Source organism: Anabas testudineus, chromosome 12 (assembly GCF_900324465.2).
Source record: "Anabas testudineus chromosome 12, fAnaTes1.2, whole genome shotgun sequence".
Taxonomy (NCBI): Eukaryota; Metazoa; Chordata; class Actinopteri; order Anabantiformes; family Anabantidae; genus Anabas; species Anabas testudineus.
In genome coordinates, this window is record NC_046621.1 from 10,790,375 (window position 1) to 10,815,143 (window position 24,769).

General features: G+C 40.5%; 5 protein-coding genes across 8 annotated transcripts; 4 read left to right on the forward strand and 1 right to left on the reverse strand.

The window, feature by feature from the left end:
- The first annotated feature begins 1,535 nt into the window (after positions 1-1,535).
- On the forward strand, positions 1,536-9,009 carry LOC113159046 (serine/threonine-protein kinase Nek9). The gene is made up of 23 exons (XM_026355518.1): positions 1,536-1,966; positions 2,556-2,733; positions 2,829-2,884; positions 2,966-3,036; positions 3,135-3,240; positions 3,622-3,753; positions 3,850-3,960; positions 4,084-4,148; positions 4,234-4,284; positions 4,369-4,561; positions 4,639-4,783; positions 4,883-5,083; positions 5,228-5,274; positions 5,422-5,583; positions 5,670-5,778; positions 5,862-6,023; positions 6,135-6,302; positions 6,385-6,444; positions 6,569-6,756; positions 6,853-7,011; positions 7,105-7,209; positions 7,292-7,345; positions 7,428-9,009. Exons 1-23 carry the CDS (start codon positions 1,781-1,783, stop codon positions 7,599-7,601), a joined length of 2,883 nt encoding a protein of 960 aa, XP_026211303.1. The 5' UTR covers positions 1,536-1,780; the 3' UTR covers positions 7,602-9,009.
- A 149-nt stretch (positions 9,010-9,158) lies between these two features.
- On the reverse strand, positions 9,159-11,686 carry LOC113159047 (zinc finger C2HC domain-containing protein 1C). The gene is made up of 3 exons (XM_026355519.1): positions 11,602-11,686; positions 9,704-11,078; positions 9,159-9,342 (listed from the first exon to the last, which is right to left on the reverse strand). The coding sequence occupies exons 2-3, from the start codon at positions 10,988-10,990 to the stop codon at positions 9,259-9,261; spliced, it is 1,371 nt and encodes a 456-aa protein (XP_026211304.1). The 5' UTR covers positions 10,991-11,078; positions 11,602-11,686; the 3' UTR covers positions 9,159-9,258.
- Positions 11,687-11,708: 22 nt separating this feature from the next.
- acyp1 (acylphosphatase 1, erythrocyte (common) type) lies at positions 11,709-13,375 on the forward strand. 2 transcript variants are annotated; one of them, XM_026355520.1, is made up of 3 exons: positions 11,709-11,806; positions 12,017-12,104; positions 12,732-13,372. In XM_026355520.1, the coding sequence occupies exons 2-3, from the start codon at positions 12,024-12,026 to the stop codon at positions 12,945-12,947; spliced, it is 297 nt and encodes a 98-aa protein (XP_026211305.1). In that variant the 5' UTR covers positions 11,709-11,806; positions 12,017-12,023; the 3' UTR covers positions 12,948-13,372. The 2 variants fall into 2 exon arrangements, with proteins under 2 accessions (XP_026211305.1, XP_026211306.1); XM_026355521.1 differs by lacking the exon at positions 11,709-11,806 and having other exon boundaries at positions 12,018-12,104; positions 12,732-13,375.
- A 732-nt stretch (positions 13,376-14,107) lies between these two features.
- On the forward strand, positions 14,108-21,973 carry mlh3 (mutL homolog 3 (E. coli)). Of its 3 annotated transcripts, XM_026356220.1 has the most exons (13): positions 14,108-16,923; positions 17,098-17,199; positions 17,295-17,374; positions 17,554-17,658; positions 17,760-17,844; positions 17,938-18,006; positions 18,137-18,245; positions 19,234-19,393; positions 19,505-19,528; positions 19,625-19,703; positions 19,859-20,010; positions 20,103-20,176; positions 21,884-21,973. In XM_026356220.1, exons 1-12 carry the CDS (start codon positions 14,424-14,426, stop codon positions 20,172-20,174), a joined length of 3,537 nt encoding a protein of 1,178 aa, XP_026212005.1. In that variant the 5' UTR covers positions 14,108-14,423; the 3' UTR covers positions 20,175-20,176; positions 21,884-21,973. The 3 variants fall into 3 exon arrangements, with proteins under 3 accessions (XP_026212005.1, XP_026212004.1, XP_026212007.1); XM_026356219.1 differs by lacking the exon at positions 21,884-21,973 and having other exon boundaries at positions 20,103-20,227; XM_026356222.1 differs by lacking the exons at positions 17,098-17,199; positions 21,884-21,973 and having other exon boundaries at positions 20,103-20,227.
- fosaa (v-fos FBJ murine osteosarcoma viral oncogene homolog Aa) lies at positions 21,822-24,623 on the forward strand. The gene is made up of 4 exons (XM_026356223.1): positions 21,822-21,987; positions 22,604-22,831; positions 23,153-23,260; positions 23,353-24,623. The coding sequence occupies exons 1-4, from the start codon at positions 21,847-21,849 to the stop codon at positions 24,019-24,021; spliced, it is 1,146 nt and encodes a 381-aa protein (XP_026212008.1). The 5' UTR covers positions 21,822-21,846; the 3' UTR covers positions 24,022-24,623.
- Positions 24,624-24,769: the final 146 nt, after the last annotated feature.

A 24,769-nucleotide genomic window follows, 5' to 3' on the forward strand; every position in this document is an offset into this window, starting at 1 on the left:
CATGTGTTTTCTCATTGGATCTAACAAGGCCAACATTAGTATTCTGGTTTTAATTGTGTGTAAGAGTTGCACCCATATGCCTGTGTGTCAGCTTGAGCATCATTTCTTAAATCTACTTGATGGTATTTCACACATCCACGTTGGCAACTGGGGTGATAACTGGAGACTAGACATAACATGACACATTATGTAAAGCATAGTGAAAAAAATATTTTTTCACAAGCTCTTGAAGTTTTTTTTTGTGAAAAGTGTCTGTTCAGCAATCAGATACTGCAGAAGAGGGAAATGAAACTTACTTGTGTTTTTTGTGCATTTTTTTTTTTTTTATTTTTGTGCAATTCAATCAGTAAAGTGATTGAGTAAAGTGAGTGAAGTGATTTTTATGTGGTCTATTTAGATTGCACTTGGTTCTGTTTTACATTTTCCACTGTGGGAAGCGTTTGAATTTCTGAACACATCTGTGACAGAGGCATTATACGCTTACAGCATGTGCACCCTTGTGGTTGCTGGTGGTTGTTTCTGATTCTACTTGGTTTAATTAACTGTTTCTGTATATCCACACAGGGTGCTTTCAAATCTGTACTAAGCAGTATTTTTAACTTCTCAAATGCGCCAAAGGTCTGCAGCTCCACAAATCAAACATTGTCCTAACCCTATCTGCCTTTATCTTGCCCTAACCACAGAGACTCTGACATGATTTCTGTAGCCTGTGTCACACTGACACTTTGTGGAGACTTTTCAAAAAACGAATGGTGTACATGAAAATATTAAAATATACATCTACTGATGCTTTCTCGACTAGACATTCTCCTCCTAGTTATAAAACACACCTAATAATTATGAAGACAGTTTGAAGACAAAAGCCTGCCTTTGCTTTTTATGTGCATGTGTATGGTGTGCGTATGGGTGTGAAGGCTTGCATTCCCACCAACTGTCTCTTTCTCTCTGTCGTGTAAAAATGTCTCCTGGTAATTTATATCACTCTGTTAATTCAGGTTGTGGAATTTTATGAGGACAGATTCATGACAATATTATACTTTTGTGTAATGTGTGTTTCAGTCTAATCCAGTGGTTTCCCAATGTGTCACATTAAATTTAGTGGATCAGACACAAACACTCCTTTTAATCAACGGCAGAAGAAATACAAAATACCTGATGTTAGTCTCTGTGTATAATGATGTAAGATTATACTGTGACAGGATTTGACCAACTTTGTGTCCAGTATATGTAGAGTTGGTGTCTTACTGCGTGGCATTAGTGATCATAATTTGGTATGAGATGAACTAAAACAAACAAATAGATGTGGACACCTTTGATATTTGTGACTTTTGTAAGCGTCCTTTTTGTTATGTAGCCTCCAGTTTCCGGGTTTGATCGCACGGAAAGGATGGACTTACTTGTAATGGTTAGTCAAGTTAAACAATACCGGAAATACTCTCTCCAGACTTTCATCGTAAAATACGCCGCGACGCGCCACAGGATAGGTAGTTTTATTGTGAAAATCCCCAAAAGTTGTCCGACCGTCGTCATTTTTGTTTCGTCATGCTTGACACTGGTGCAACTACTGTAGTTGCACGCAGTTTGCTACGTTGTATTTTTATACATGGTGTATTTTAAGTCGCTCCGAGGTGTCCGGATGTACTCGTACTTTGACAGCTCGATTTAGAGGCCGACACGCGTAACATGGTGGACGTGTGCGCGGTTTTGTAGTCTTTCACAAAGAGCCGTCGTTGGGCCTGTTCGCGTTATTTCCATCACTGCCGCTGGCTAATGTTCAGAAATGTCACTGGAGGACTATGAAAGACACTTCGACTCGCTGAACTCCGAGCTGGGCGGCGGGTCCGTGGTCAGTGAGCGATCAGCGTCGGGCACATTTAATGGCGAAGAAGAGAAGTTGCACTACATTCCTATCCGGATCCTCGGGAGGGGGGCGTTTGGTGAAGCGACTCTGTACAGAAGAACGGAGGTACGTGTGCTGTCAGTCCCTGCACAGTTTCTGACTGTAAAACCCGAGCACCAGTCTCACTGAAGACTCGTTTGGAGAGCAGCTTAGGGAAAACAGGACTTATTCAAGTTGAGCTCCTGGACAGACTTTCATTGCATTGATAAATGAAGACAATCCTGATCACATACATCAGCATTAATAGTGCTATTGAGGCTAACAGTGCATCTTGTTTTGCAGCCTAAGTGCATTAGGCTGTTGGTTTCCTGCACATGTGTCTGCACAACTCAATTGCTCACTGTTCCTCTGTTTCCATACCCCTGTGAGAAATTCTTGAGGGAGATGAAGATAAATGACTTTCCCATGCCTTGCTTGTTCGTTGTGGGATATAACTGTCTGCACATAAAGCAGTATATGGTTTTCAGACTGAAAAGCATCTTTGAACTGCTCATATAAGCTGTCATTGCTTATTCAACATATCAGAAAACCTCCTTCCTCTGTTTATATAGTATGTAGCTAGATATAGCAGAGAAACATAATTTGGTCAGCTCGAGACATATTTGGGACCCTGTTTTGGAGCAGTACTAATATAAATGTCCCCTGGCTTCCCTAGGACAACTCTCTGGTGGTATGGAAGGAGGTGGACCTGAACTCGCTCTCGGAAAAGGAGCGCAGAGATGTCATGAACGAAATAAGCATCCTCTCCATTCTGGAGCACAACAACATCATAGCCTACTTCAATCACTTCATGGATAAAAACACGCTGCTCATTGAGTTGGAGTACTGCAATGGTAAGGAAAGACGGTGTTTGATCTGAAGATTGGGTTGACATTAGTTTGAATGCTGTGGAGTTGTGGCAGAATGCTTAATGGCCTTGTCATCACAGGAGGAAATCTGTATGATAAAATCAACCAACAAAGGGGGAAACTTTTCACTGAAGAGGTATGAGTGCAACAACTCCGACTGTTCAACTTACACAGTACAGTCTGTTATAGTATGTTTATGTGTAACATGTCTCTGTAGGTGGTCATATGGTACCTCTACCAAATTGCCTCAGCAGTGGCTCACATTCATAAGGCTGGGATATTACACAGGTTAGATGTTCAGCCCATTTTCTCACCTTTCTTAAACGCATCTGGAAGATCACATTACTGTATTATTTGTAACATTTCGTAATCATTTTTTCCTGCAGAGACATCAAAACGCTGAATATTTTCCTCACAAAGACTGACCTCATTAAGTTGGGTGACTATGGACTCGCCAAGAAACTTGACTCTGAGTTTTCAATGGCAGAGACGGTAAGTTGTCATCATTTAACCCTGAAGACCATGATAGTAAATATTAAATGAATGGTACACCTGGTGAAATGCTCTCTCCACTCTTTTGATTCAGTAGCTGTGATGGTAATGTGGGTCCTGAGTTTTTGGATGTTCTATTTTTTGGTGTTGCCCTGTTATTTGACACTTAGTAAATGGGATGTAGGTATCTTTTAGTTCATCACAGCAAAGACAGTGAGGTGAAAACACTGTAACCGTGACTGTTCAGTTAATTCTGTCAGTCACTGCAGATGTTTGATGAAAATCCAGTTGGCAGAGTTGATCTGACTGCTGCTTGAAATACTTTTAATAATAAATTTAAATTTATTTCTGTTTCCATGATTTCTTCCTCTGTCAATCCAGTGTGTGGGAACTCCATACTACATGTCACCTGAATTGTGCCAGGGATCGAAGTACAACTTCAAATCAGACATCTGGGCCATGGGTTGTGTACTATTTGAAGTCTTGACTCTCACAAGAACATTTGATGCAACGGTACACCTGCTAGAAATTACTTGAAGAATTAGCAATAATCAGGAAATTATACTATTTTTCTCCCTTAATGAATTAATTTTGTTTGTCTCCACACAGAACCCACTGAATCTCTGTGTAAAAATAGTCCAGGGAAATTGGACAATGGAAGTGAACTCAGATGTCTATTCGTCTGAATTGATAAAAATGGTGTATGAGTGCCTCGATCAAGTGAGTGAGGGGAATAATCTGACGAGGATGCTGTTTCTTATCATTGTAAAGCAAAAGATTTGATGCTAGAAAGCGATAGGCTGTGAGGGTCAACAATATTAATGTGTTGTTTTTGTGATGCAGGATCCTGCAAAGAGGCCTACAGCTGATCAGTTGCTGGACCGGCCATGTATATCCTGCTATCGACAGTAAGAAAAAAAATAGGTTTACAAAAGGTGTTAATGTGAAGAATAGTTTAGAGAGGTGAGAAATGACAACTCTGTTCTCTGTTAGGGAGCTTGAAGAGCGAGTTGCCCTGCTGAACTCTGCAATGAAGAGACCAAAGTACGTATTCACCACGTAATTTGTATTGGGAATTTTAAAAGTGTAAAAGTTTATAAGTGTTTTGTTGTCCTGGCTGTTGCATAGATTAAGTACAGTGACTGAGACCCCTGTTGCTGTGGTGACCACACGCTCAAGAGAGGTGTACTTCTGGGGGGGAGGGAAGTTCACCCCCCAGAAACTGGACACATTCAAAGGAGGCAGCAGTGCCCAACATGTGTGTGCAGGAGAGAGCCACTTTGCGGTTGTTACAGTGGAGAAAGAGCTTTACACTTGGGCTGTGAGTATTTCATCCTCTGTCACACACATTCAAGCTGTTCTTGTGCTTCGCTGAAGCTGGCTCAACTCTCCATTCAGAATGTTCAAGGTGGAGCCAAGATGGTGGGCCAGCTGGGGCATGGCGACCAGGCCTCGTACCGGCAGCCAAAGAAGGTGGAGAAGCTTCAGGGGAAGGCAATCCGACAGGTGGCATGTGGGGCTGACTTCACTGCCTGTGTCAGCGGTGAGTGAAGAAAGCTTCCTGTGAAAACAGGAACTTAAGAGTAAGAAGCTCTGCAAAGGCACCGCTTTTTAATTAAACCTCCTACTGCTGCTTTTTCAGATGAGGACCTGATGTACATGTTTGGTTCAGACTATTATGGCTGCATAGGAGTGGAGGGCGAGTTTGGCATGGAGATTTTGGAGCCCGTCCTTCTAGAGTTTTTTGAAGAAAGGCCTGTTCGTCAGGTTTCGTGTGGCGACAACCATGTGGTGGTCCTGACTCAGAGTGGGGAGATCTTTTCCTGGGGCTGTGGAGAGTATGGTACATAGAGATATTGTGTTTCTGTCTTAGCCTCCTATGTGTTTTGCTGTACAACGGTCGCCAGTAGGTGGAGACAGTCGACTTTTGTAATACACTGCCATAATAGGTGTTAGGAGTCAATATTGCTCTATTTTCGTACTGCAGGGCGCCTTGGCCTGGAATGTGAGGATGACTTCTCTTCTCCTATGCAAGTAAGATTGTGTTCCTTGTTCTGCTGTGTCCTTTACTGTCCTAAAACCATAAAGGAGCCAATTATATAAAAAAGTGTTGTATGATAAAATCCTCTTATATTTTTTACTATTTAGCCCTGTTTTAACTGTTTTCCATTTTTTTTCCAGGTGGAGATCCCTAAAGGTGCCACCATCTCCTCAGTTACATGTGGCAGCGATGGAACCTTCTTTTTAACAGACACTGGCAAAGTCTTGGCGTGTGGAAATAATGAATTCAACAAGCTGGGTCTGAACCAGGGAATCTCTGGACTCAAAAACCACACAGGAGAGGTACTAGATTATACTGAAAGGGCTGTAATAAGAGAGACGTTACATAATGCAGCTATGTTAGTTCTTTTTGCTATACACCACACCAGGGTTACCAGGGGATCCCATACATCACCACATTGACCTTGGTAAAGCAGCTGTCCCGGTTCAAGATCCAGGTCATAGCTCCAGGGAAGACGCACACAGCTGCAATTGATGGTATTGCAAAAAGAGGCTTCTGTTTCTCTTGTGAGTGAATTTTGTCAAAGAAACATTATTTCATATGATCTTTGGTTTTGCAGAACGCGGCCGTCTGATCACCTTTGGCTGCAACAAGTATGGACAGCTCGGTGTGAAGGACTTCAAGAAGCACCAAGGTGTCCAAGTCCTTGTTGGACCTTTTGGAGGGAAGATAGTGACCAAAGTCTCTTGTGGAGATGACTTCACCATTGCAGCCACAGAGGGTAGGAACATGTGCACAGTACTGTGGTTCATACATGGAAATGATATATATGCTTGTGTGATTTTATACCAAGCATTGCAGCAGTTTTATTGTGCGCTTTTTTATTTTGTAGATAATCAGATCTTCGCATGGGGAAATGCAGGAAATGGGAGACTTGGGATGCCTGCTGATAAGGGTTTTGGCTCTGAGGTTTGCCCTGCCATGCCAAGGCCCATCTTTGGTTCCCTTCACCATGTACCGGACCTCTCTTGCCGAGGCTGGCACACCATTATCATAATGGGTTAGCAATGGTTACCATACATTTCGGCAGTATTCTAGTCCAAGAAGCTGGATGTCAAATAAACAAAATTTCTTCTCTGCAGAAAAGGTACTCAACTCTAAGACTATCCGCTCTAACAGCAGTGGAGTATCAGTTGGTAGTGGTAAGTATTTTACTTTGGTCATTGATACTTTGTAAGATGATTAATTGTCTTTGAGTCAAGAACAAATCTAGTGTTGTATTGTTTGTATCGCTGTCTATGTGTGTGTATATGTATGTAATTATAGGACTGGGCCAAGAGGCATCCACATCTACCGTGGATATGGACATAGGGCCTGGTTCTGAGACGGAGTGTCGTGATAGAGGTCTTGGGGGTACATTGGAGGTTAATACAGAGGACTGCTTCATGGAGACCCCAATGATGTCAATGGCAAATCAGACTGGGGACAGCTCCTGCCCTTTCTGGCTCAGAAAGGTCAGTTTAAAAGAAAGCACTAAGCAAAAAAACTTTGTTTGAATTCTGGAAACCTCTGAAACATTATTCTAATATAGGAAGGTTCTCATTCAACAGGAGCTTGAGGATGCAGAGTTCATCCCAATGCCACCAAACTCGGAGCCACTGACTCCCGATCAGCTGTCTTCTTACTCCGACAGCGTGACTCTACCTTATGAGGAGCTGAAAGAACTGAAGGCTGCAGCAGAAGCAGTCAGCACTGAGAAAGGCCTATCGGTATGCTAACATCAGTGTTGTTTATACTGATCAAAAATTAAATGCTCCAAATAATCACATTTCGGTACTTGACTTCTCTGTTTGGCTCCATAGACTAAAAGAATGAGTTGTGATACTTTTAATGGGCTGGAGCAGACTGGCATCTACAAAAAAGGAGAATCGGAAGTATGCTGTAGTGCAAGTAGCGAGGTCGCACAGGTATCAAATCTACATGGTGCAACTTGTAAACTAATGAGACCATCACATTTTCATAGTTTTAACCTAATTGTTTATTTTCTAGCTGCAAGAGACTGTCACTCGTCAAGAGATGAGAATCCAGATGCTCGAGAAGCAGGTGAGGCATTTTTCCATCCGGCTGCCTTCAAACCAGCTTTGCTCTTTGTACACATCACAGTTTGTATTCTTGTCATTCTTAGGTCATTGAACAGCAGAAGGAGAATGAGAGACTCTGGGCAGCAATTAATCGATCTGCACTACAGAAAGCAGGGTGTGACAATAACAGAAACTCTGATTGTATGTCCGGGGATGGTGGAGGAAGAAGTGGGGGATTCACAAACCATGGGAGCAGATCTGCAGGGGCAAGTGTGTGAGCCTCAGCTTGCAGAGTTATGGGAAAAGTGTCACAAGTCACACCACATATTGAATTCAAAAAGCTGGTTAGGTGGGAAGTGGAATCTCGGTTAGAGTGGAGGTGAGGGAGGTGCAGTAAAGAGAGCATCCTCATGCTGACAATGGTTAACCATGGTTACGTTACATTATACATGTTTTACAGAGTTTGTCTTTGACTTAAGTTGCATGAGGACATTTTACTGCCTATATAATACTGAAAAATAACTTGCACACCATAAACATGCTTGTGTTCACCTGGGTGGGGTAGCTAGTTTCTCCACAGATGGAAATGTTGGCTGGATTCAACATGAAGCATTGGACCTTGACACCTTCAAGAGACAGTCTGCTCATTGTCCTACTCTGCGATGTGAATGTCCATGTGTTGGTGGTAATATTCAGACGCTGTGGTGATGTTAGCAGTGAGGCTCCTGTCCTTAGTGCTTCAGATACAAGTATTTATCACATAAGAGGCAACACCAGCTTATGCAAACAGGAAACAGTTTGCTAAAGCATCCAGAGTTCATTTTCTTTTCTGTTGAGAGGTGAAAATCAGCAGTCAGTATGTAATCCATACTCATTTTGGTATCATTATCCCAACGTGAAAACTTAGCTTTATTATGTTTTATTTAGAAATATTTTCCTCTCATCTGATATTCTTACAAAAGTTAAATGCCAAAGAAGTGTCATATACAATAAAGCCCCTAAAAGCTTTTTTTTTAACTATAATTTATTAGATATGTTGCCTGTTATAAACGTACTCTAGTTAATTAATGCAAATATATACTTTGAAATGTGCATGTTGTATTGTCACATGAAAGTATTTCAGTGAAACACAAAACTACTGATTCATTTTTTTAACAAGTGGGTTACTTTATCTTATTGCATTCTTCTTGGTTCTGGTTGGTTTAGCACATGTGTTGTGGTGTATGAACCACAGTAGTTTTTTAGTGTTGAGAGTGGAGAATATGGTCTTTAAAGAATTTATATTATAGCTGATCTTGCAGCTATAATGTTAATATTGTTTTGCTGCATTTTCTAAACAATTGTAACTCTTATTGGTACTTTCTTAAAAGTTATACCATAACATAAATTGTTAACTTGTTGTTAATTGCTAGTGTTACACTGGCAGTATTTTTCCTGCAGTAAAATGAAACAAACACAGTCAAAGTGCCTTAACATGATATGGAAACCAAAAAAAAATGCAAATAGGACAATGCCAAAGATTATTTTTTTATACAGTATGTTGATAGGATTTAACCTACATTTCTCAGAGGTTTACCAAATATTTACGGGATGTAATATAATATGAACAAATGCTTCTCTCAGTCACACTTTTGCTTCCTTCTTTGTGTAAGAGCCATAAATAAAACAAGCATCTGCCTTTTGTCATGTATGCATATTCACTGTTTCCTACAATGCAAGCTATCTTGTCAATATTGATATAAACCGTGCTTGAAAAGAGCCAAAACATTATTCAAATGTTTTAATCTAATAGACAATATACTTAAATTATGTGGAGAAATACTCTAGCAAAGTTTTAATGAGATGACCACTAACTTTTGAGAGACTAAAGGCAATGGTGACTTGATATGCTGACACCTGAGGATCTGTTGACAGCTGTGGATCCATTGGCCTCACTCACTTGGAGGTGGCAGCTGGAAGTCGACCCGGATTCTTTGTGTAGGCATTGTGGTTTAGTCGTTGGTTCTTTTTCTCTAAAACCTGAATAAAAAGGCATCAAAGCACTATGTCAAACAGAAAAGACTTAAAGTAATAAGAAGTATTACTTAAGTAATAAGTAAAAGACCAAAACATTTAGAGTTTAGTTACTGTTGGAGCTGGAGCTAGTGACATCACTACCCATGGCAGTGATGACATTTAAGTTATATATATTAACAGTGATAAGTCTAGTATTAGTTGAGTCTGAGTGTCACTCCCTCCATAAAGGATTACTCAGTAAAGGTTAAAAAAAAAAAAAAAAAGGTATTTGGGACCCAACAACAACAAACACTACTCAGTGTGGTACCTATCACATAAAACTGCTAACATAGTCCTTTAAATTAAATTAAAGTTTCTGTCATACCTCTGGAGTTTTGTTTCTGCCGTGGTTTCTCTGGAATTCCTCTATGACAGACCCCTTTGTCCTATTAATGTAGGAGTTGAAGACTTTACGATGAGACCGGTTCACCTTTTTACAAATCTGGAGATGCTTCTCCAATCTTCCACTTGCAAATTTTCTGTTGCAGATGCGGCAGGGAAGAAGGTGGAAGCTGGGGTCTGTGCTCTCTGTGACTCCCACCTCCTCCTGCATCGGTCTGCTTGAATGAGAAGAATTCGAAACTGGTGGGAAAGATGATTCTTCAAATATTGTACATTCTGCACCTCTGGGATTTTCTGTTGCCAGTCTATGAGCGGTTTTGTGTTGACCCATTCGAGGCATGTCTTGTTCATTATCTGAACCGTACATCTCTTTAAATGTTCTTTCCCTGTATTTGTTTTCTCTTGTCCGACCTGTATTTCTCATAGGTGCCTTATGTAAGTCTCTTTCATTTGGTTTCTCTATTTTTTTCTGTGACCTTACACCTGCTTCTCCACCATCGCAATGATCTTTTTCATACCATTGTATTTTTGTATGCTCTTTCACATTCTGCTGTCTCAATTTGTCCAGCTCTCCACCTACTTTTTGCTTATTTAATGTGATGTCATTACCTTTTACTTTTGACTGAGGAATCCCTACAAATTCCATTTCCCTATTTTTCCACCTGGCCCTCTCTTCTTCACATGTTTTCCTCATTCTGTCTTCATCCCTATGACTTTGCTTTTTTCTTAGTTCTTTAACGTCCTCCTGTATTCTTTCCTGCATCAGATCTTCTCTGCTTTTCACAGGCTCTCTCCAGTGATGCTCAGACAGCCTGGTTTGTGTATGAGCTTTTTCCCTCACTGGTGGTCTCCTGTTGTAGCTGTCCTCAGTTTTTCGTTCATCACCTGCAGCAATGTCAACACCCCTTTGGATCTTGTGTCTTATTTTTTCCTCAACCCTCCATAGTTTTTCTTGTAGCATTAGCTCTTTTGCATGAATTGCTCTGGCCATCTGCATTTCTCCCCTGGGCGGCTTAGGTGAGTGTTGTCTCAGATGATGGGATCCAGGAATGTCTGTGACTCCATTTGAATGAGGTTCTGGTGACTCAGGGCCTCGGATATGTTTTGAAATAGTGATTTTTTCAAAATCATACAGCTGAAGTGAGTCTCGTGCCCTGGGGTCGTGAGGTCTTCTGTGGCTAACAGGCTTGCTTGGAAACGGCCAATCTGCTCCATCTACTCTTATGCCAGGTGTATCAACATGTTTTGTTCTTTTTGTGTATATATTCATGACTTCATCTGTTATTCAAGGTTATGTCTTACAGGTAGTAGTCACAAATGATGTCCGATCCCTCTGCAACGGTTTTTGACAGTTTTTCCTGTGTAATTAAATTAAAATAAAGCAAGATTAAAATGGAAAGAGGTGTAGCATAGTGGTAAATGAGTGTAATCTAACGACTTTGGTGGCATCAATTAGGAGCCCAAGTGGGACCAAATCCATTTTGCTTCAGTCTAAAATTATACAAGCAAGTCAAAGTCTATTTAATCAGCCTACATCCATAAAAACACATTACACTACACAGCTCATTTGTCTGACGAGGTTTGAGAGATGAAGCTTGGTCATGTGATAACATGTAGTCAGCAGCGGTGTATGTTGTTTAAAAGTCTAAAAATGTTTCTTTCAAAAAACAAACAAATAAACAAGAAATACAGCAAACGAATGATTAATTAATAACTATTCAATACTATAGCTAATCTAACAAAACGGACTTGGTATTTCCGTATAATATTTGTTAGCCAAATGAAAAAGTCAGTGTCCCAAAACGTAGCATGCTGATGCCTATTTACTGTGTAATTGTAAGTAAGAAATCTGCCTAATATTGCATTTAAATATTCACTTACTGGCTCTTTTTTCTACATAAATGTACAAACTCGCAGTAGCTGTAACAGCATCTCCTCCACCCAACGTTGACACTTGTTGCCTAGAAACCAAGTGTTCTCTGATTGGTCCGTTAAAACCTCACTTCCTGTGTCAGAGCCCCGTATGTTTTAAACCGAGATCCTCAGGAGCCGGATGGTTGTTTTGACGCTTCCTAATAATATTAAGGTGAATTATAATGCTGACAGTGAGTTTCTGTGTATTCATTATGTCTGAATATGACACTAAATCTGCTATTATTGCAACTTGCGCTGATTGAGTGGTGCAGTTTGTGTTAGCATAGCTTGTAGCTGAATCGCAGCATGTCCTACCCATAACGCCTAATAAACAAAACACAGCTGCCCTAAGTACCTTATGTCTTATTTGTCCTTTTTTTAGGTCCACTATGTCAAACGAAGACCTACTTTCAGTGGACTATGAAATTTTTGGCAGAGTGCAAGGTGTATTCTTTCGGAAATACACTCAAGTAAGTTTGACATTGATGATGCATCCCTTGAAGGAAACACAGTCTGATAATTTAGACATGAACAAATAAATACATATATTTTAAGATCCCCTTAATTAGTTTTCGTCTGCGAATTACGCATTGGAGTTAGTTAATTTGTGATCAATGACAAAAAGCTCCGTCAGTCAATTAGGAAACCTTTAATTGCTGAAGAACAAAAGGTTTTAATGTAATGGATTATTGCTTAGCTATAGCATAATAGCATTATAATGTAACTAAAAGGGGCTACTTCTTAATAGTTTGATAACCCCTCAGTGACTATAAACATGCATTTCTAGAGCCTTTGTAATGTTAATAATAACAAATAACAAATGGTTATTGTGTCTACTCATAGCAGGAGATAATACAGCATGAAAAGCGTTTTCATGTGCTCTATTAGATAATCTAACATAAAATCAATATGTTTTTCAACTACTTTCAGTACTTAAAACAATCTCTAGTTTAGGGCGTATCCATACTTTGAGGGAGGATACACCTATACCTATTGGAACAACAATGAGCAGTGTTTAGTGCTTCAGAGCTGACTCTCCAAATATCTATCCCAGTCCAGACATATTCCCCATCATAACAATCTGTTTAATTTTCTAGGCAGAAGGGAAGAAGCTCGGCCTTGTTGGTTGGGTCCAAAATACAGGGGCAGGAACTGTTCGAGGGCAGCTACAGGGCCCACGCATCAAGGTGAAAGAAATGCAAGAATGGCTGAAATCCACTGGGAGTCCCAAGTCGCACATCACCAAGGCGGAGTTCAAGAACGAGAAAACAGTTGACAGCCTAGAACACTCTTCTTTTAACATAGTAAAATAAACTCATGCACTTTACCTGTAATATTAACTTTGAAGCAAATGTTTTATTTATTGGTTGGAATGCAACTCATTCAATGCATTTTAAATGTGAATATGATAGGGTGCCTTGACATCCAAAGCATGGACAAATAAATGAAAAATGACACATACCAGGCCTTGTTTTCAGTAGTTACCAAAGTGAGCATATATTTGATATGTTTAATTATCAAAAGGTGAACTTTTTCAGTTAGAGTACAAAAAAAGCTGGGTACAAGGAAATTACTTGGAAACAAGAGTGATCATATTATTTACCAAACTGCAAATCTATTAGAAGGGAACATTTTGTACCAAGCATTATACTTCGGAAATCAAAAAATGGTAAATCTACCACAACTCTCTTTACTAGCCTCCATCAAAAACTGATTGGAGGAGTCTGAATGGAATAATATTCATCAGAATACTGTTGACCTGCTTTGGCCAAGACTGAAGTCTGCAATAACATAAATGGTAGAATCAGTTTGTCCTTAATTTTATTGATTTGATCAATTAGGGAAAGGACTAGGTATCCTGAATTTAAAAAGCTCTATTAGTCCTAATAGGTCTTCACTTCGGGTTGAGCATTTAATTATCCAATTAAAATGCAAAGACAACCATTTTTTTTATAGATTAACCATTTTATCACATGATGGTTTAGTCTCATTTATATCACTAGACTTATAAAAGCTAAGTTACACTGGAACTGAGAAACTATTTCCCTCTGGGATTAATAAAGTGTTTGAATAGAGGTGTATTTGTTGTTATATCCAAGCATTTGTGTTCATTTGTAACTATTATAAGTAGTTACAAATAAACACCTGCCCAAAGACTTTTTGACATGTACAGTAACGATAGTAGTAATAAAAACAATGATCCCGGTCTTTAGCTGGGTTCGGTTCAATGTCCCAGTGTTGTGTCTGCTGTCAGTAAGGAGTAACACCTGTTCTCTGAGGTTATGGGGCACATTTAATGTAAACATGTCATTGAAATGTAGGTATTTGACTTTGTAGTTGTAGGAAAGGAAAATGATGCCTATTTACCAAAGGAAGGGCCGTGAACTGATTCAGAAGACATGAAGGGATACACTCTGTGCTGTAGGTGGCGCTGTGCGCATTAAAGGCTGCTTGCTAGCTGTTGGTCCTTCACACCACAAGATGGCACCGTTAGCTTCGCCTGCTAACAGCTAAGTTCTCCTCTTTAAATCACGTTGACTGTAAACAGCAGCTCAGTTTGTTTCAGCATAGGTTCGTATTGTGTGGATGATCTATTTAATTCAAAAACATGTGAAGCCCTGTTTTTTAATGCATTGTGGTGGAAAAGTTGTCTTTGGAGTTTACCGAGTTAGCCAAAATTAACTGGTTAGCGTTAAGCTAATGTTACCAGGCAACAGTGGCTAACGTTACACCTCAGTTGGTCTGGAAAGGTAAGAGACGAACTAGATATACCAAGAAAACTCAACACCATGATTAAGTGTTTGCCAAAAGAGGTCCAGGGGAAGCTTCGCTCCGGTGTTTCCATCCCCTCGCTTCAACAGTGCGTAGAGGAGCTCATCCTGAACAGCATCGACGCCGGGGCGACCTGCGTGGGAGTCAGGATGGACATGGAGGCATTGAAAGTTCAGGTGATCGACAACGGTGCCGGGATGAGCGCTGACGACATGAAGTGCGTGGGAAACAGGTACTGCACAAGCAAGTGCAGCGCTGTGGACGACCTGGACAACCTGAAGTGGTACGGCTTCAGAGGAGAAGCCTTGGCGAGTATTGTGTCTCTGGCCACACTTGTTGAAATCTCATCCCGAACCCGATCATCAGTGAAAACGCATGTTAAAATCTTCAAGGATGGCAAGGCCTTGGAGACGTTTGAAGGAGATGATGCTCGACCGTCTGCAGGGACAACTGTAGTCATTTGCAACTTCTTCCACAACATGCCAGTCCGGAGGAAGAGGGTGGACACTGTTTTGGAAGGTGAGAGGATCAGACATCGAGTGGAGGCAATTTCTCTGATGCATCCCTCTGTTTCTTTCACCTTGAAGAATGACTGTACAGGAGCCATGATGGTGCAGCTTCCTAAAGCCAGAAACACCTACCACAGGTTTGTGCAGATTCACAGCCTCGGACGAGCACAGAAATTAGGAGAGATCAGCTACTCACACGGACAGTTTGAAGTGAGTGGTTACATTGGTAAAGAGGGCCACTACAACAGCAGCTTACAGTTCCTGTATGTGAATGACAGACTGCTGCTGAAAACACGGATACACAAGCTGCTGAACCTTCTCCTACGCAGACTGAGCAATTCATATCAGAGAAATGAAAGTCCAGATGGGCAGTCTGCCATCAGGAGTCCAAAGCACAAACGAAGCCAAGAGCTTCATGGAGTGTTCGTCATCAATATCAAATGCTCCTACTCAGAGTACGACATTTGTCTTGAGCCTGCCAAAACCCTAATAGAATTCAAAGATTGGGATGGCATTTTGCTCTGCATAGAAGAGGCAGTGAAAGCATTTCTGAGCAGGGAGAACCTGGTAGCAATGCTTTCTCTTGATGACTTGGACTATGCATCTCCAAAATTGTTTGGCACTGACAGTGCAGGACAAGAGGGGGGCATATGTGACAAAGCAGATTGCAGTGCTTCTACACAAGATTGCAGTGTTAGAATAAAACTGGCGTCGGAATCTGTCCATCGTAAGCGCAAAGGTGACTGCGTATCTGAGAGCAGCGTTTGTCCAGAGTCAGATCTGATGGAGTACGACAAAGAATCAACTCAACAACTAGAGCCAAAAAAATTAACTGCAATTCAGGTGGAAAAGATAAAAAGTGAAGGACACATAAACAAAGGAGGTAAAGATGAGCAACACTGTGGTCTGACACAACCTGCAACTGATAATAACATTACTGAAGAAGAGAAGTCAACAGAGAGTGAAGCTGGGGAAGGCCATATGTCAAGTTCAGTCAGACAAATAGAAAGTGAAAAACTGGAACTTTCAAAAGAAACAGAGACGCAATCAACCAGTATTAGACCAGCTAGCATCACTCAACACATTCAGTCTGATTTAAACAATACTGAGCAAACATTACCTGAATGTGCAGGTACAGGAGGACATGGACAGACTTTAGTAAATAATAGAAAGATCAGCCTGCCAGATCCATACTTTCATGAATGTCTAGAAACTAGGGAATTTAAATCAGCCTTTCATCAGAAAAATTCAATACAGAAATGTGAGAAGATAACATTGGCTTCGAAACGCAAAATCTCACTGGAAGCAGGCCATGAGAGCCCTTTTCAGAAGAAGTGCAATAACTTTGCTTCTAATATTCCCAGAATTGTATCTTGTCAAAAGCTGTCTCTATGTAATGAGTCTGGATCTCTTGACAAGTTTAGAAGAGCATTTGGTAAACCGAACGAAGTGAAATCGGGTAGCTTTAATTTGAATCCCCAGAATATGTCACTTTGCCAGAAAGATCAGCAAGATAGTGAAATTACTAAGACACATACCATCCTCCAAAGTCCAACATCTCTCTCTGCTTTCACCAGGCTACAACAAATTTCAGGTCAGACTAGATGCAAAAAATCTTTGGCAGCTAAACTTTGTCATTTGAAACAAGACAGAACAGAGGATTCAACTGTGTTACCACATCTGTCCAGGACTATGTTAAAGGACAGTACTTGCCTGAGTACTACTAATCATGGGATCCAGGACAGTAATAACAACGAGAATCCTCGAGACACAGCACTGCTCCCTGAGCCAGTCTCAGGTTGCAGTACAAATAGTGAGCTGGTTGATGTGGGACAGGACACAGAATCAGGTGACTGGCTTCATTACTATGATACATCTGTGGGAAAGACGGTTTACATCAACAAAGTGACAGGACTCAGCAGCTATGAAGACCCACCTGCTGAAGACACACAAGTGCACTGTATATCTGATGTCACCAACATGGCAGTTAGTGTTGTCACCGAAATGGGTGAGTTCTTAGACGTAATAATAAATAACTGGAACATATCTCAATAATAAGCACTAATACCGTACCTTCATTGTCATTGAGTTCTCCACCCAGAAAATGAATCTACAGTTTGTTCTCTTTTGGATCAAGTGTTATCTCATAGTTATTTCGATGTTCCTGTTCCTTGAACTGCAGGAATGGAACACAGGTGTTACCCATTTCAGGTGGATCTAGTGTTGCCATTCCTGTCTAAATCCAGGACAGAAAGAGTGATTAGTTCAGGGCCTGATGATAGAGGTATCTAACAGACAGATCAGATTGTAGAACGTAAGGGCTTAACTATTCTTATAAAAAATGATTAACTTTTTGTTTTGATGTGTAATCTTGCACAGACAATAGTGACGAGAGCGCCAACTCACTTTCCTCTTTGTACTCAAAATGGAATAATCCAGTGTTTGTCCGACCTCCCACGGTAAACAAACCTTATTTATGACTTTGGGACGTTAAACCTTGGTTAGAAATAATCTCAGATTGATTTAATTTTGCTTTTCTGTTTTAAATGCTTACAAATTCAATATAAATTTCAGTTATGTCTGTGCTTTTTAATGATTATGATTTTTGATGATAACGTGAACACTACTATGCCTACAGGTTGGTGTGGACATATCAAGTGGGCAAGGTGATGGACTGTCTGTAGAAATCCACAACATCCTGTTTCCATATCGCTTTTCTAAGGCCATGATTCACTCAATGAAGGTATTTCTCATTTGATTTTCATCATTTCTCTTTATATCACTGCTACTAAATGTTCTTTGTAATTCTTTAACAGTTTTACTATTGCTGCTCAATTATCATAGGTTATTCATCAAGTGGATAAGAAGTTTCTTGCATGTCTTATAAATACCAGAGATGACAAAACTGGGGCACACACTGAAACAGAAGGTATGGGTAAAGACAGTAATGTATTTTCATTTTTTGTTTTCCTGGATTCTTGTGTTTTTCAATCTTGTGCGTTTATTTTTATTGAAATGTCAGGAAACCTTCTAGTTTTGGTGGATCAACATGCTGCACATGAGAGAGTTCGACTTGAAAATCTAGTTGCAGGTAAAACAACAACAAAGATCCAATCAATAGTATTAATGGTAAAAAAAACGTAATGTAAAATAAAAAATGCTCTTGTTGGTGTTAGGACCATGTTGTGGTAGTTCAGTTGTAACTGTGTGTGCTGTTACAGATTCCTATGAGGAAGACCCAGATGCACCAGGAGAGAGACGTTTGTGTTCATCAACCATTTTACCACCTCTCGTCATCAGTGTAACGGAAGAGGAACTGAGGCTGCTTAGGTGTGTTTTTGCACACATACAGTACAACAAGCTAAAGGGACTAGATTTCACTCACAACGAACTGTACATTAGACTTGGTGATATGTTGTTTTGTGCATTTCATGTCCTCAAGCCCTCTTTGGTACATTTGACATAATGTCATTTCAGATTAACCAAATTATTTACTCCATAGCTTCTGTGTGTCTGTTGTTCAACATGCAGTGTAAAATCTGCAACACAGTGACACATGAATATTTTATGAACCAATGTATAGCTCTAAGTGAGTATCTTATGCTTAGTTGAGAATGCTGCCAGTGTCAGGAAAATATTCATTTATTTACAGTAAATCTACAGTAAAGATGACAAAACGGTTGGGTGCAAGTCTCATTTTAATTGCACAACTATGGCTTACAAGAAATCATTCAGTAGACTCAGTACACCAGTGTTCTTGTTATTGCAGCCTGTATTAACAGTGTAAGGCAGATTTCCTCTAAGACACTGTGTAAAAGGCCTTAGTTAAGTCTTTTCTCAGTTCTCAAGCACACAGATTGCTTTTATTGACTGTTCTATTACTCATTGTGTGGTCAAAAGATTCAAGTCAGCATCGTCTCTGGAAGGACACATGTAAGCACTTTTCCTGATTTGGAAAAGTGGTGGTTCCTTAACAGCTTCACTCTACCTTGTTTCCTTGAAAATGGTTACAGTAAAGATATCCTGGGGCTCTGAGGTGATAGTGTCTTCAATGATACAAAGCATCACAGATGTATTACACAGTTAATGAACTCAGAAATCTATTACATCCTCTAAACTAAACTACTCTCCAGTCAACAACTAAACTAACTAGTTAGACTTTTTCAACTAAACTAAATATATTTAACCACTTCTATGTGCTCTTGCCTTGTACTGTTGTGATGGGGAGATATTACTTCACCCCCAAACCTTTTTATTTTGTATCACAGACATTGTCATTAATATTGTCTTGCCTTGCTAATGGGCTATCATCCTAAAGATCTTGCCAGGGACATTTGAGGAGTTTGGGCCTGGAGGTGAACTTCTCACATACAGCAGATCCACAAATATTTGTTGGGAAAGTGCCACTGTGCTTCATGGAAAAAGAGAGCAATGAGCTCAGGCGAGGCAGACCATCTATAATCAAGTCTGTTGTTGAGGTAAGACTTATACAGAGCCTCGTTAATAAGACCATATATTGTATCACTCATTTAGCCAACTGATGGTTTTAAAATAGCTTATGTTTAACACTTTGCTATGTGTCACATTAGGAATATCTTCAAGAGCAGATTGAGGTAAGCTAAGTGTTTTCGTACCAAACCTCATACAAAAATACCTTTGCTGCTGTTCAATAAATGGGAAAATGAATAATCTTCTAATATTTGATTCAGTTACTCCGCTCAGCTGGTAGAGTGAGAGGAACTTTGCCTCTCACTGTGCTGAAAGTGCTAGCCTCCCTAGCATGTCATGGTAAGTTTCTTTTTGTGCAGTTATTTAATAAACGAGTTAAAATGAGTAGCAAAGTAATTTCCTGAAAAGGATCAATAAAGTATTATTCTATTTTGTTCTAGTTTGAAACTGAACAGAGTGTACTAATCACTTTATTCTATGTACCCATTAAACAGGTGCAATCAAATTCAATGACGACCTGAGCAGAAATGAATGCTTCAGCTTAGTAGCGTCTCTGTCTTCCTGCCAGCTGCCTTTTCAGTGTGCCCATGGCCGCCCTTCTATCGCTCCCCTAGTAGACATCCTCCATTTAGACAAAGACCAGAAGGTACCAGAAGCAGCACCCTGAACAAATTATAGCATTCAATGCATTCTACGACACAGCAGTCTGGTGGTGACTAAGCATTCTTGTGTCCACAGGAATTTCCGAAACCCAACCTCCAAAAGCTGAGAAGAATGTATAAAGCATGGCAACTATATGGAAATAGATAAGTGTGTGTGTACTTTATTTTAAGTGTGAAGTTTGTTGTGACCAAAGTTAATTGTAACTTATAAAATGTATTTTATTAAATGACACCAATAGTTAACCCCCCTCCCCAAAGTCCTGCAGCTGATATATTTTGTCATATACTAAGTCTACTGTAAATTCATAGCAAGATTTTGGGATTTATATAAATAATATGACATTAAGCCCAGTGCACAAAAAGTGGAATTACTAAAATATATGGATCAAATGTGAAATATAGTGAGAAAAATGTGGTGACCATTTGATGTGGCAAAATTTGGAGTCTACTTCTCGATTAAGTGATAGTTCAGTTTAAGCCAGTAAAGATCCATTTACCACGTGTCCTGCATCTATTCCCCTCATTTACTGGACGGTGAGGTGAGAGGTTCTGAAAATATCATAAATTCACATCAAGTTTGTCCATTTTATGCTTTGTTTTATTTCCTGATCTCAAAGGCTCTAAAACAAAGTGCTACTATAAAATAAAACGACTCAGTATTCTTAACATATGGTATTAGACTGTTCCTCCACTTTTTGGTGCATTACTTTTTTTTTTTTCTTACAGCATTCACCCATAGTATAAAATGAATAGATATTGCACACTCTACATAATAACAAGGGGTATTGCAGTATTATTGCAGTAATATCTTTTTATTTATTACAGTTATTGCCAGAATTCAACTTGATTTTTTTATTTTTTTTATTATTTTATTATATAGAAGCTTTCCAAGAAGGCAATCAAATACAGCCAAATCATGTTGATGATGCGTTCACTTACTTTCAAATGAGTTGTAGTTTTGGGCTGTTAGCGGACTCTGTCCTCGCATGTCTCCAGTATTTGTGGATGTGGACTTCTTGTAGATCTTTTGTGAAGCTGATCGGCAGATGGATTGTAAAAGAAAACACCAGGTCAAACAGGACAAACATTGGGAGGATGCCGCTCCTTTCAGAAGCCCCCCCTTCCTCACGTCACGTGTATTCTCTTCCCCCACCTGTTCACCCCCTCCTCTTCACCTCCTCCACCTCCTCCTCCTCCTCCTCCTCAAGTAAACAATTCAGCCTCGTTTCATTGGTGCCTTACAGGTCGCGGTTTGTTCCGGAAAACCGAGCTCTGTATCATTTGGACTGCAGACTTTTTGCACGTTCGCTCTTATTTTAGCAATAATTATAAAAAAATCACGTGATAATGCTCGACTGTCTTATAATCAGATTTTTACATTGTGCATTTATAAATATAAAAGCTCACGTTTCTCACGCACATTGAATATGTCCAATATTCAGAGAGAGGGAGAAAGGTGCAGCGATGGAGTCATAATCACTTCTACAAAAATGGTTCACATTAATGTGGAAGACAGGCAGCAGAGGATACATGTGAGAATAATGCTCTTTTACCTCAGACTGTGGGCCTGTGTGGTTGGCAGCCTGACCCCCCCCCTCCCCTCTCCGCGGATGGTACAGTCTTGGTTCATTCATAAAATTGTAGCACAGCATAAAAGGAGGGGCTTCATTCAAGTCGTCCAGTTACCAGGTATATACCTGGAGAAAAGAGCCGAGCCGCGCTGCCCAGCGGAAGGCCACAGTCAGATTTGTCATTGATAAGGACTTGTGTGTGTGTGTGTGTGTGTGTGTGTGTGTGTATGTGTGTTTTTTTTTCTTGTGATGTATCTCAACAACCTGACGCCTGACATGGATTCAGCCTCTTCCACCTGCCGGACAGAGTCTCCTGTCGGGACACTCTGCCAGAAGACGCCAGAAGAAGAGGCGAGCTCTCCAGCTTCCTCTTCAGAGAGCAGTGCAAAGGTATGAATGGCTTTGTTGATCACATATTCACCCCCCCCCCCCCCCCCCCCCCCCTGGGGCTGATTAAACAGCTCTTTTGATGTGATCCCAAGTGCCCTGATGCTTTTTTATTTTTTAATCTTGCGCGGTGGGGGGGGAGGGGGAGGTGGAACTGATTGATAAGATTTTAATTAACTGGAGTCTCTTATTATTTTAACACCACGTTTGACGTGTGCGACCAAAGATCAGTGCGGATGGAAATGTGATAATATACCACCGTGGCTTGGGTTGTTGTGGTTCCGACGTCCTGGGACCAAATGTGAGCGTGTCGATGCAGCGGTTCATTGAGAAAAATAAATCCATTCAGGAGACTCCACAGTATCTCTGCGTCAGTGTTGACGTCAGAAACAATGATAAAGTCAAATATTGATCTGAAGGAGGCTATTTCTGGTTGGATGCATTTCAAGAAAATATAATCAATGCAGGCAACCCTCTATTTTAGACTGATTTGTATTGTCATTAATTTGCTGTTTACTGTCATCACAGTGAGATTCCCCTAAAACCGTTATAGCAAGTAAATAAATCATTTTAAAAATCTCTATTGTTATCCTCATTGATGACTATTTCCATGTTTCAGGAGGTCTGCCAAGACATGAGCGTTCAAGAGGCTCCATTTGTTCCGACAGTCACTGCAATTTCCTCTACCCCAGATTTTCAGTGGATGGTCCAGCCTACAATTATTACATCTGTCTCCCCATCTCTGGGTAGCAAGCAAACCAATGAACCTCAAAGCTCTCACCAGGCAACACCCAAAGCGGGCGGGAATAAGGGAAAAAATGCTGCCAGGAAAGGGAAAACAGAACAGGTAGGTTAGCTCAGATGAAGTCTACCTGCTATTGGACAGAATAGTCAACAGTGTAAATTTACATATGCCAATCTGAATTCCTTGTGTGCAACGGTGCTATTGTGCATGCTTCTCTGGTGCCGTGTGCTGGCTGTGTGCCTTCCTTAGGCAGTGAATTTATATTCAGGTCACAGCTAGTCTGCAACAATGGCCTATTTTTAGACGCATTGCAGCGAAACATGCTTTCTCCAGCAGGTGAATTGACAACGGATGTAGTGGATTAGGACATAAAATGGCTGGCTTCCTCGAAGCATTAACTATATTATTTTTGTTACAACCCAGCTGTCTCCAGAGGAGGAGGAGAAGAAGAGGATAAGGAGGGAGAGGAATAAAATGGCTGCAGCAAAATGTCGCAACAGACGGAGGGAACTCACAGATACGCTGCAAGCTGTAAGTAAACAGTGATGCATTTACTCAGCTGTCATTTGCACCTGATGTGTGTTTTCCCATGTGGATGATTTTGGATGTCGATCTATCTGAAGGAGACGGACAAGCTGGAGGAGGAAAAAGCAGCCCTGGAGACGGAAATAGCCAACCTCCTCAAAGAGAAAGAGCGGCTAGAATTTATCCTTGCTACACATAAACCAGCATGCCAAATGTCAGAAGAGCTGGAGTCTATTTTCCAGGAGTCCACAGGGTCCCCAGAGCTACCACCCAGTCCAGATGAGGACCGACTTCCAGAGGATGGCATCCAGGAGGCTTCTTCGCTCCAGGACATGGACATCCCCAGTGATCCGTCCGAAGCCATCTCTGGGAACTCCAACATCTTGCTCTGTGCCAGCGCTGAAGTCAACATCTGCGATCTCGAGCCCACTCTGGACATTAAGGAGGGGCTGCTGGACAATATGTTGCCCAGTTTAGAGGAGAAAACCCCCATGGAGACCGCTCGATCCGTGCCAGACATCGATCTGAGCAGCTCTCTTGGGGTCTCGGACTGGGAGACCCTGTACAAATCTGTTTCCAGCGACATGGAGCCTCTCAGCACTCCTGTGGTGACCTCCACCCCAACCTGCAGCAGCTACCTGTCTGTGTTCACGTTTGCATGTCCCGAGATGGACTCTCTCACAGAGGGACTAGATGGCCATAAGGGCGGAGGAGGCAAAGCAGAATCTGTTGATATTCTCAACTCACCAACTCTCCTAGCCTTATAATGTACAGCGGGAAATCACCTGTCTTATGTCTCTGGGTTTCTGTTTGCAGGTTTCTGACTTTGAAACAACATATGCCACAGTACGCTGTAACACAGGAACACATTCACAAAACGTCTGGTGACTAAGCAGACATGTAGAATTCTTCAGATCTCCAGATACATAGCCAAAAGAGTGATGTAGCTAAAAGCATGGCTTTTACTTTAACACGAGGGACTAAAGTGAGTATTGACGCTAAAACGCATGCTGAGAAATTCCTAATAATTTTGAGCTCATATATATTTGATCTGTTACTAGATCTAAAAATTAATGTGGAATTCAATGTGACAGTATGGTTTAGTGTTTTGGTGTCAATAGTGTATTGATTGCAGTAAATGTTGTATTTACATATTCATCCATGTTAAGTACACACATATTAATACAATGTCATCAACTGTGGTTTGACCTCATTGTTAAAATGTTGAAGGTTTTCCATGAAAACATCCAGTGCTATATACTATATATATATATATATATATATAAATATATCTTATCAAGATGTAACTTATGGTTTATTTTTTTACCTTTCAGATTTTGACTTCTTTGTTAAAATTATAAGTAAGTTATCTATGCTGCTGAATAAGAACAATAAATCTACATTTGCAGTGGTGTTTGCAGTCTGTGTAGAATGAATGAAAATGCAAATGTTACTGTGTGAATCCGCTGATTAATGATGATCTATTAATTCACTGTACATGCAAAGCATGGACGT

Bases quoted from the DNA above. Each gene is read 5' to 3' on its own strand.
- LOC113159046 (XM_026355518.1), top strand. From the start codon at position 1,781: ATGTCACTGGAGGACTATGAAAGACACTTCGACTCGCTGAACTCCGAG. The intron at 3,754-3,849 runs GTACACCTGCTA...GTCTCCACACAG, and splicing joins CAAGAACATTTGATGCAACG to AACCCACTGAATCTCTGTGT. The intron at 6,445-6,568 runs GTAAGTATTTTA...ATGTAATTATAG, and splicing joins TGGAGTATCAGTTGGTAGTG to GACTGGGCCAAGAGGCATCC.
- LOC113159047 (XM_026355519.1), bottom strand. From the start codon at position 10,990: ATGAATATATACACAAAAAGAACAAAACATGTTGATACACCTGGCATA. The intron at 9,343-9,703 runs GTATGACAGAAA...CTTTTTATTCAG, and splicing joins GCAGAAACAAAACTCCAGAG to GTTTTAGAGAAAAAGAACCA.
- acyp1 (XM_026355520.1), top strand. From the start codon at position 12,024: ATGTCAAACGAAGACCTACTTTCAGTGGACTATGAAATTTTTGGCAGA. The intron at 12,105-12,731 runs GTAAGTTTGACA...TTAATTTTCTAG, and splicing joins TCTTTCGGAAATACACTCAA to GCAGAAGGGAAGAAGCTCGG.
- mlh3 (XM_026356220.1), top strand. From the start codon at position 14,424: ATGATTAAGTGTTTGCCAAAAGAGGTCCAGGGGAAGCTTCGCTCCGGT. The intron at 19,704-19,858 runs GTAAGTTTCTTT...CCCATTAAACAG, and splicing joins AGCCTCCCTAGCATGTCATG to GTGCAATCAAATTCAATGAC. The intron at 20,011-20,102 runs GTACCAGAAGCA...TTGTGTCCACAG, and splicing joins ATTTAGACAAAGACCAGAAG to GAATTTCCGAAACCCAACCT.
- fosaa (XM_026356223.1), top strand. From the start codon at position 21,847: ATGTATCTCAACAACCTGACGCCTGACATGGATTCAGCCTCTTCCACC. The intron at 21,988-22,603 runs GTATGAATGGCT...TCCATGTTTCAG, and splicing joins CTTCAGAGAGCAGTGCAAAG to GAGGTCTGCCAAGACATGAG. The intron at 22,832-23,152 runs GTAGGTTAGCTC...GTTACAACCCAG, and splicing joins GGAAAGGGAAAACAGAACAG to CTGTCTCCAGAGGAGGAGGA.